This window comes from Podarcis filfolensis (genome assembly GCF_964270895.1).
Source record: "Podarcis filfolensis genome assembly, chromosome: 2".
Classification (NCBI taxonomy): Eukaryota; Metazoa; Chordata; class Lepidosauria; order Squamata; family Lacertidae; genus Podarcis; species Podarcis filfolensis.
This window is the reverse complement of record NC_139605.1, coordinates 121,472,833-121,482,934: the sequence shown is the minus strand read 5'-3', so window position 1 is coordinate 121,482,934 and position 10,102 is coordinate 121,472,833. Positions and strand designations below refer to the sequence as shown.

The 10,102-nt window shown below is 45.2% G+C and overlaps 1 protein-coding gene across 1 annotated transcript in view; it reads right to left on the bottom strand.

Annotated features, from left to right (window-relative positions):
• Positions 1-491: 491 nt before the first annotated feature.
• NDUFA4L2 (NDUFA4 mitochondrial complex associated like 2) overlaps positions 492-10,102 on the bottom strand; it is a 29,116-nt gene continuing 19,505 nt past the window's right edge. Inside the window, exons 3-4 of the mRNA XM_083599850.1 lie at positions 1,007-1,067; positions 492-788 (exon numbers count right to left, since the gene is read on the bottom strand). Of these exons, the coding sequence (XP_083455976.1) occupies positions 732-788; positions 1,007-1,067 (118 nt within the window). The 3' untranslated portion in view covers positions 492-731. The remainder of the gene's footprint in view (positions 789-1,006; positions 1,068-10,102) is intronic.

The following is a 10,102-nucleotide window of genomic DNA, read 5'->3' as shown; positions in this document are numbered from 1 at the left end:
ATGCTATGCCAATACCTCTATAATTATCCTTTGATACATAGGTAGAGCAGTCCAGATCACCACAGTACCTAACTCCACCAACTGCTGATGAATCCCATGAAAATGTCCTATAACATTTACAGCTTGTGTTGCACCATTCCTAATGAGCCTTCTCCCACCAAGCCAGTTCCTCCAAACCAGGAGTTGCCTGTCTTATGGAGGGCACCTCCCCAAAGGTCTCGGTAAGCATGATCGACTCTGAGGTCTATTATTTGGTGCTGTCCTTTCTCTGTGGGAATAATACAGTTGAGCGTGGGAGACAGGAAATGCAGCAAATTAGGTTCAGCAGGGGCATTCACAGGAAGGGGCTGGGAAACACTGAACCAAGAAGCCTCTTAGGACCCAAAGGGAACACCCTTTGTTCCATTCCTTCTCATTTTCTCCCTCCACCTCTTTTAATAAAAGAGCTGTTTGTTATCCAAGGCGTTTCCTAGAGAAAGAATGGGCTAATATTTTGCTTTGCTTCTGCTGAATGGGCTGTAGATATTTTATTGGCCATCTGTAGTGTGGCACCAGCGAATCAATACATAGGCAGGCAGGAAGCAGTAGCATGTGTGCAATTTTAAGGCATGTACACAATTTAAGTGAAAGATGATTAAAGACTCAATGTGAGAGCGGAAGATGTGCCTGTGCAGAGCAGCAAGTGGTTCTTCCCTGGACATGGCAGGAGCTGGAAGATGGCCGTGGCACCCTCAGAAGTCTGGGCGATCTTTCTTCAGGGTTTTGTAGTCCGTGGAGACAGCCATGAACTATGGAAGAAGGTGTTGCTGATGATTGGTGGTTTGCTCTCTTTGCCCCATTGGAATTACTATGGCATGATGTGTCATCCCTCAATGCCCACTCCCCAGCCTTTCCAGGGTTCTGACTCTTCCCACTCCACCCTACATTTGACATGGTCCAATTGGACCTTTTCTTCATTCTCTTGTTTTTTAGCTGGGGTGATCAAAACATGTAACCTCCCACATACCTTGTACTGTTCATTAGGACTCAGTTTATTCCACGGTTCTGGATTATTCTTCCTATCCCAACTGAAAGGGGGGAAAGGAAAGGAAAGCCACATATAATAAGTTTTACACATCTGGATAGTGCCATTGAGTATAACCCTCCCACCCTGAGGCAGGTTTGATTTCTTCATCTTTTCTCCTCAAAGTATTTTATTACGAAGGATTCATCCAGTCACATTCACATCATTTAAAGCACAGGGCTTCCCACTGCAGAATCCTGGGATCCATAATTTGCCCATCACTAAGCTACAACTCCCTTAACAAACAATGATTCCCCAGTGGTTCATTGTGCTTCAAATGTGTTTTGTCTCTAACCACTGCTCCTCTGAGGCTTCAAAACTCTTATTGGCCCAAGCACTGGTATTCCTAAGCTACGAATAACACGAGAGGACAGAAAACCAGGCAGGGTCCTCTCTTACTTTGATGGGTTTCTTGGCAGTGGTAGCCAATGTAGGATTGCTCTGAGGCATCATGGGAAATTAAAATGGAGCCCAGTAGACTTGGCTGCCTGATGTAGAAGGCCCAGGGCAACTGCAAACACTGATGGGTCCTGCTGTGGGACACGAGCTGAGCAGCTGCCCCAGGATGCCACATGCTGGTGTTGGTCCAGATATTACATTACAGCCTGGCTCCAACTACCTAAGCTACACCATGGCACTTTTCTGTGAAGGGAGTCTCTTCTCTTTTTTGACTTACTGCATTACTTGTGAATTGGTTGGAAGGTTCCAAGTCCCATGTATAAAAGACACGAGATCAGTGGTGGGGAGTGCAAGATCTTCCTTATGAATTCACCTCACATGTGGTGATGGTGGCAGAAGTAGCACATGGGGCCAGAAGCATTTGATCTTGTCTGCTGCTTCTGGCATTGTTGGTGCTGCTCATATACTTCTAAGCGTATCAGCATTCTAATGCCTGACCACTGCTCTTGCTGCTCCTCATCCTGTTTCTGCTGTTTCCCAATTCAGTGGTACCTCAGGTTACAAGCACTTTGGGTTACAGACTCCACTAACCCGGAAGTAGTACTTTGGGTTAAGAACTTTACCTCAGGATGAGAACAGAAATCGCGCGCTGGCGGCACGGCGGCAGCGGGAGGCCCTATTAGCTAAAGTGGTACCTCAGGTTAAGAACTGTTTCAAGTTAAGAACAGACTTCTGGAACGAATTAAGTTTGTAACCAGAGGTACCACGGTACGAGGTGAGCAAGGAGGCTGAGGTCAATCTGCAGCTGCCATCCTTGAAGGACTGGGGCATGACAGGTCTCTCTTAGTCACCATGAATGAGCTTGTGAATGCTCCTCTTCCAGCATGGCTGCAATGAGGCAATTGGAAGTGTTTGCTCCAATTTTTAACTAATCACAGGATTGTGCCTGAACCTGAACAAACTGTGGTTAGTCTAAAAAATGATTTATAAATTGAAACAAGCCAACTTCAAGCCTATGTTTTCAATAAACCATAGTTTAGCCATAGTTTAAGGTTCAGACATAATGCTAAACTGCGGTTAACTGAAAATAGAAACAAGCACTTTCATTCTCCTCTCCTGTGGTGAATGAAGGGAACTTTGTACATGTTCAGAGGTGCTTCTATATACCCTATGGCATACAACTGAACCCTGACATGAAATCTGGATTCTGGAGCTAACCATGAGTCCTGATTTTCAAATTTAGCCTTACATGTAAGCTTCTCAGGACTTGTCTTTAAATGTTGTCATGTACATTAAGAAAAAGTGTCATGTAAATTAAGAAGAATTAAATGTCTATTGTTGTTCTTGCAAAGGACTAACAAGTATCTCACATGAAAATGTGGCCCAGATAAAGTTTGAAACCAGGTCCCCCAAGGCCCACACTGACATCTGGACAACCATTTTCTCTTTCCATTGAGTGATGGAGACCAAGGCTATGGTTCTAGCTCCCTGGATTGGGGGTTGGTTTTCAAACATGTGGTTTGGCTGTGGCTGCTTTTATCGAGATGTGTGCCCTCATATAAATAATGTGTACACACATGAGGGTCCCTCCTGTGAATACACATCTTCCTGCTGCCTTCTGTAGGGGATGAAGCACCCCCCCTTTCCCTCCCCTCCCCCCCTCGCCACAATCACAGACTCTTCAGGGTGTTTGGGTGTTTAGCTGCTGACTCTGGTTCCTTAGCAAGTAATGCAACGTGCTAACAAGATGATGGTTGTAAGCCACAAACTGCCAAGTCTTGTTACAATCCTCTTCTGTCGACTGCACTAACCATATAATCAATGTGGAGAGAGAGATTTTTGTTGCGTTTTTTGTTCAGAATTGCCTTTTGAGGCATCAAAGTATTAAAAGTGAACAAGAAACCATTTGAAAATCTTAGTTCAACAACAAGGTGGGGGGTGGGGCGGCTTCTGCAAGGTCAGGCTAAGACATATTGCTGCCTCCCCCCCCCCCAGCACGTAAAGCTAGCTAAAGAAGAAAATCCCACAAGTGCCTCTCCACGGTCCCAAGAAATGAGAACGCAGCCATTATTATTCTTTTGCCCTGATAGGGGCTCAAATCAATGATTAACAATTTCCTGCTCTGTCTTTATGCTAGGGTAGCCATGTGAGTGACCTACGTTACAGAGAACCATCCTCTATTTTGAAGGGTTATCAGAAGATGGTCTGCTCTTTGAAGGTGTCCTCTCTTTGAGGACTGCCCAGTCCTGGTCTAGTTTAAATAAAAGAGGAGCCCTGAAGTTGCCCATCAACAATCAGGAGCTCCTGGTCAGCCGACTGAGCAGTCACACAAGTCACCTGGTGTCATCTCAACCACAGTGATAAATGCATTTCCCTTCTCTTTAAATTACATTTATTATTTCCAAATTTGTGCCTATACATATAAAGGACCACATGCAAATCTCATGCACGTTGGTGTCTTCTATTTGTGCCCAAGGGTAATTTGACAGTGGAACAGCCTACCAAGGTTATGCATAAAGAAATGTTGGGGCAGAAGTAGTGCTTTAGCAATAGTGGGCTCCATATGTTCTAGAGCTAAAACACAATTCTGCGTAAATGTGAAATCTAATTTATTTTTTGGGGTGAGGGTACAGAACCATTAAGATGTGAACTGGCAATGAACCTTACTGCCTGAACCGTGGGTGTGAAGTGAGTTCATTGCATCAGCGATTGTCTCCACAAAAGGCTTGACAATGCTGCACAGAGTGGAGCACGCAGAGGAGCATGTGGGGCGCCCCGTGAGACTGAAAAGAAACACACAAAGATTCAACAGAACCAAGGAGATAAGGAACTATACAGTGGTACCTCTGGTTACGTACTTAATTCATTCCGGAGGTCCGTTCTTAACCTGAAACTGTTCTTAACCTGAAGCACCACTTTAGCTAATGGGGCCTCCCGCTGCCGCCGCGCCACTGCCACGTGATTTCTGTTCTCATACTGAAGCAAAGTTCTTAACCCAAGGTATTATTTCTGAGTTAGCGGAGTCTGTAACCTGAAGCGTATGTAACCTGAAATGTATGCAACCCGAGGTACCACTGTACAACCTTTAGAAGACATCTGAAAGCAGCCCTGTATAGGGAAGGTTTTTTTAATGTTTAATGTTTGATTATGTTTCTGTGTGTGTTGGAAGCTGCCCAGAGTGTCTGGGGGAACCCAGTCACATGGGTGGGGTATGTAATAATAATAATAATAATAATAATAGATGTCCCAATTTTCATTGGAGAAATGTTGGAGGGTAGGGTTAAATTGACCAAGGGTCTGAATCAGTAAAAGCCAGTTTCACATGTTCACATGGGCTGACTCTCTGTGAAAGGCAGGGATGGGGAACCTCCAGCTGTTGCCAGACTCTAACCTTCATCAGCCCCAGCCAGCCTGGCCAATGACTAGGGATGATGGGAGCTGCAGTGCAATACTCCCTGGGGGCCACAGATTTCACCGTCCCTGGTCATAAGGTGCCGCACTTATCCACTGAGCTTTCTGACATGGTTCGGAAAGTAGAATAATTTAGAGCCAGCACTGACAGATCCTGCAGATTGTGAGGCAGTAAAAAGAAGAAGAAAGTGGGGGGGGCGGGGAGCAGAATAGGTGGATGTGAAGCATCATATGACGGAGTGATGGGGAGATTTTGTGGAGTTTTTTTGAAACATTAGACTGAATGAGTCAATAGAGAATACACTGTTGAGAAGAATCACACAATAACTAAAATAGAGAGAGCTAAATGAAGCCCAGGAGAAGATTTCTAGTGTAGTTGTGCGAATTTATCCCATCACAATGAAAAAGTTAATGAAAAAACACGATGCTGAGTATTTCTGAGTTATTCTTTGCCCAGTGCACAAGGATGTAACTTTGCGTCCGTTGGTAGCACCAGATCACACTTCCGCTCACCTTTTGAATGGTTTCGTGAACTTTGTGGGTGGCTGGGGAGTAGTCTGGGATACCTGAAAGACATCTGCTTAACCTGAGGGCAGAGGCAGCCCTAGACTATCATGGTAGATCAAATCAACTATTCCCCAATCCCAGTATGTCACCCCTGGAACTGACCAACAACAGTGTCTTCAGAGAAAAATATACAAGACTTAGTCATGTGCATTCATTTCAGTGGTTTTACTCTGAGAATGACTTAATTGCACTCAGTCCTATCCATATTCAGCTGCATGTGCATCAGGTCTATAAAGTGGCAGGGATCTAACTTGTCTGCATGCCAATAGAATACCTTCAGTCTATGGCGGTTAAGGGTGGAGCCAACAGATACAAAGAGGCTGAAAGGCAAGGTGGGCCACTCAGAGTGATCCTGGTCCCTCGCCATCCTCTATGCTTGGATCCAAGTGTGAAAACCCTTACCTCATGGAGTAACTTGCAACTGCTTGAATGAATGTTCGTATGCTACAGTCTGCTAGCAGGACGTAGTGGAATTGAATGGTAGGATGTGAAGAGGGAAATTATATTTGAAAAGCTAGACTGGTGTGCTAGCATGGAGTGTGCCAACTTTGGTTTAAGTTAAAGATGGCACCCTGGGCTGGTCTCAAGGCTGACCAAGGTGGGCAGGCACCGTGCATCAATGGGGAGCTAAGACAGATTCTGGAAAACTGATGGAGCTGGGTACAACTTGGCTAAATGAGGATTTCTTGGCTTTTTGGAGGCCAGGATGGGTTACCTGACAAAATGTGGTTTTACTAGTGGTCATTGTCGGCCAGTAAAATGCTGGCAGACTGGCAAGCCTCATTTCTAGATTTTGGTTTCTCATTCATGCAGGGGGACCAGAGAGTAAATATGGTAAAATAAAATATATTAAGGTGCTTAGATATTATGGTAACAGAGGCTGTTGTAAGCTGGGTAAGGTATAGACTTGAGGAATGGCATTTTAATGCATATTTACCTGTCAGGCAATGGCCACAGATCGTGGTGAAGTGCCCGGGGGAAATAACCTGCATCTTTCCATTTAAATGAATATCCAGGACAACGGCTGACATGATATTGAGGCCTGACAGGAGATGGAAAGCTGACTGTCAGCTGCAGGCCTGTCCTCTTATAATGGGGCAGCGTTAACTCTTTTCAGGTCATCACTGAGCCTAACTCACCATTTAAAATATAATACAATCTTAAAGCAGAGGGAAGATTGTGGGGTGGGGTTTACTTCATTTGAAGCTATAGATGGCAAAGTAATCCCTGCTTTGGAAGGAACCTGATAGGATGGGAAGACATTTTAAAGAAAATAAACTTGGCTTCAGAATTTAGACTCTGGGAACATGGAGCTGTTGTTGTTATTGTTGCTATAGTGATGACGATGATGGTGATGATGATTAATCAGCTCCCCCTTCCTCCAAGAAGGTCAGAGGAAAATGCAAAAAGATAAGTGTGCCTGCAGCTCACAGTGCAAAATATGCAAAACAAAAGGAAAAAGGAATGGGCAGGGAGGAAGAAAAGGAAGCTTTATCTCATATTACCCTTGCAACTGCCCAATGAGGTGAGGCTGAACAGAGAAATAGTGGCTTGTCCAACACTCTGCCCAATACCCAGCACAGGCCCCCTGTATTAATTTTCATTTCTTCTTACTTTGAGGGAGTAACAGCAGTCACCTCTAGGTGATCAGCTGTTGCAGGAATAGAGTTGTACACCCCTACACTCTGTTGACTGCAACCAGGGCTCTGTCATTCTCTTTTCTGTCCTTAAAACATAGCTGGCTTTTTAAGGTTACAGAGGAGATGGGAACCATATGCAGATCACAGAACCACAGACTCACATAATTGTAGATTTGGAAGTGATCCAAAGGGCAGGAGCGGAGGAAGGGGGTGCAGTGGGGGCAGGCCGACCCGGGTGTCACCACTGAGGGGTGTGACAAAATGCCGGGCGCACTCAATGCGGGGCCTGCAGCGTGCCTGAGCCATGCGTCTCTCAAAATAGTCCGCCCGCTGCCTGCCCCTCAGCTGTAGGGCGGTTGAGTGGGAGGAGGCAGGCAGACCCCTCAGAGGCCCCGTGGAGCGTCCTGTCCCAGCTGGCCCCGCCCCGCAGGCGGCTGGCCCTGCCCTTGGGCACAGGGCATGCACACTGCCCCAGGCACCCGATCGGCTTGCTCCACCACTGTCTACGGGTCACCTAGTCCAACCCCTTGAAAATGCAGGAATATCTACCAAAACATTCCTGACAGATGGCCATCCAAATTCTGCTCAAAAACTTCCAACAAAGGATAGTCCACCACCTCACACTGGAGTCTGTTCCACTGCTGAACAGCTCTTACTGTCAGAAAGGTCTTCCTAATGTTTAGTCAGAATTTCCTTTCTTGTAACTTGAAGCCATTGGTTCGGGTCCTGCCCTCCACAGAAGGAGAAAACAAGCTTGTCCCATCCTCCATGTGACAATCCATGATATATTTGAAGATGGCTATCATATCTCTTCTCAGTCTCCTCTCTTCCAGTTGACTCCATCAACTGTTCCTCATAAGACTTGGTTTTCAGACCCTTTATTATCCTGGGGCGGATCTACACTCATGGTTTATAACATTAAGAAAGAGTTAAGGCATGGTTTTCAAAACGTAAGGGTCACATTACATTTTGCTAAGAATGCTAAGAATGTGTTATTAAAATGTGACACCAGAGGGCATTGCAAAGCAACCAGGAACCAGGCAGTAAGAGGAACTGTTATGGAGGAAGAACGTTAAGGTAATGAACTTTTTTTTAAAAAACAACAACAGTATGCCCTGGGACGTTTTAGAACAATATAGCTAGTATTGTTTTAATAATGTTAAAAAGGTCAGTGTAGATCCAGCCCTGGTCACTCTCCTCTGCACACGTTCCGGAGCTTGTCAATATCCTTCTTAAATTGTGGCGCCTAGATATGGACACATTATTCCAGGTTTGGTCTGACCGAAGGCAGAATTTCTGCTAGAAGATTTAGAGCTACATATAGTCAAAACATGTGGGTATTGGATTTGGGACTGTAGTAGTAAGCCCCTCCCTGACCCACATGCATTCAATTGTATGCCCACAATGGGGTGAGTTCCCGTTGCTCAATCCCTGCTCCTACCAACCTAGCAGTTCGAAAACATGTCAAAGTGCAAGTAGATAAATAGGTACCGCTCCGGCGGGAAGGTAAACGGCGTTTCCGTGCGCTGCTCTGGTTCGCCAGAAGCGGCTTAGTCATGCTGGCCACATGACCCAGAAGCTGTACGCTGGCTCCCTCGGCCAACAAAGCGAGATGAGCGCCGCAACCCCAGAGTTGGCCACGACTGGACCTAATGGTCAGGGGTCCCTTTACCTTTACTCAGGATTTAAGCTTAAGGGCCACAAAGTCTAAGGCTAGAAAGAGACAAGGAGAGCCCAGTCTACAGCTGCTATAGTACTGCCTTGTTTGACACAAGGCTATGCTATAAAGGCTGTGTATTTCAGTCACTGCTGTTGGTTCTAGACAGGATGAGGGTGGGACAATCAGGAGCATAATGGGTGGACAGCATTGAGGTGGGTGATGGCTACAACCTGAGCAATGATTTGCAGGCAAGTTGTGAGATCCTTGTTCACTAATATCTTGGGATATTGTGGAGTATCCCAACTTGCCTGGGTATAGCTGGAGTAGGTGACTGCAAATCATGACATACTCAGTGGGTAATTCAAATTCTGAATGTGAAAATTTACCTCAGTATTTTAGAACACGAGACACTTTGGCATTTCCTGACTGCTTTGATTTTGGCAGGTATCAAATATGAAATTTCATCAAGCTGTTAACTGTCAAACACTAATACTGCCACATGACATCTGTCAAATACAGGCAAATATCCATATGTCAGCTATAATCAAATACGGTCAAATATTATTTATCACATTTTTATCCCAATCTTCCTCCAAGGAACTCGTGGTGGTGTACATTATTCTCCCCACTGCCTCATCCTTGTGATAACATTATGAGGTAATTCTGAGAGAATACATGGCCCATGGCCATGCAGAGAGCATCATGGCTAAGCGGGCTTTTGAACCCTCATCTCCCTGATTCTAATTTGACATTCTAACCATTACATGATGTTGGCACCAAATAAAGAAATACTATTAAAATGCTATTGCATGCCAACTGTCAAATATAAAATGCCATTATGCAATGGTTCTCAAAAATTGTCCAGTACTAAACACTCAGATCAAATACAACCAGGTGTTGTATGCAGATGTAAAATATTCAGAGGAAGTCCAGTAAATATTTGAATATTCAGAATACTGTGACTATTTTGCATACCAATTCTCTGATGAGATATTTTCAAGCAAATTGGTTTCAGCTCCTACTACTTGTCTTCTAACTTCCAGTCAAAATTCCCCGCCCACCCGCCCAGCAGTCCTTACTCTGAAGCAGTCACAGCTACCTCACACTGGGTGTTAAGGAGAACAAGGACAAGATCTCCATGTGTGAAGCTGAAGAGATGGAATTAAGCCTTCAAAATTAACACTAAAAAAACTTGAGAGACTCCTGTGAACTCCTGTAGCTATGACAACTGGCTGCTGGGGAGACTGCCAGGCATGGAGCCATATTAGAACTCCAGCTGCTTGTAGCTGTGGATCCAAAAGGAGGAAATGAACCGAGCACGTGGGTCCCCTGGAGAAGCCACATTTGCCCTCCGCCACACAG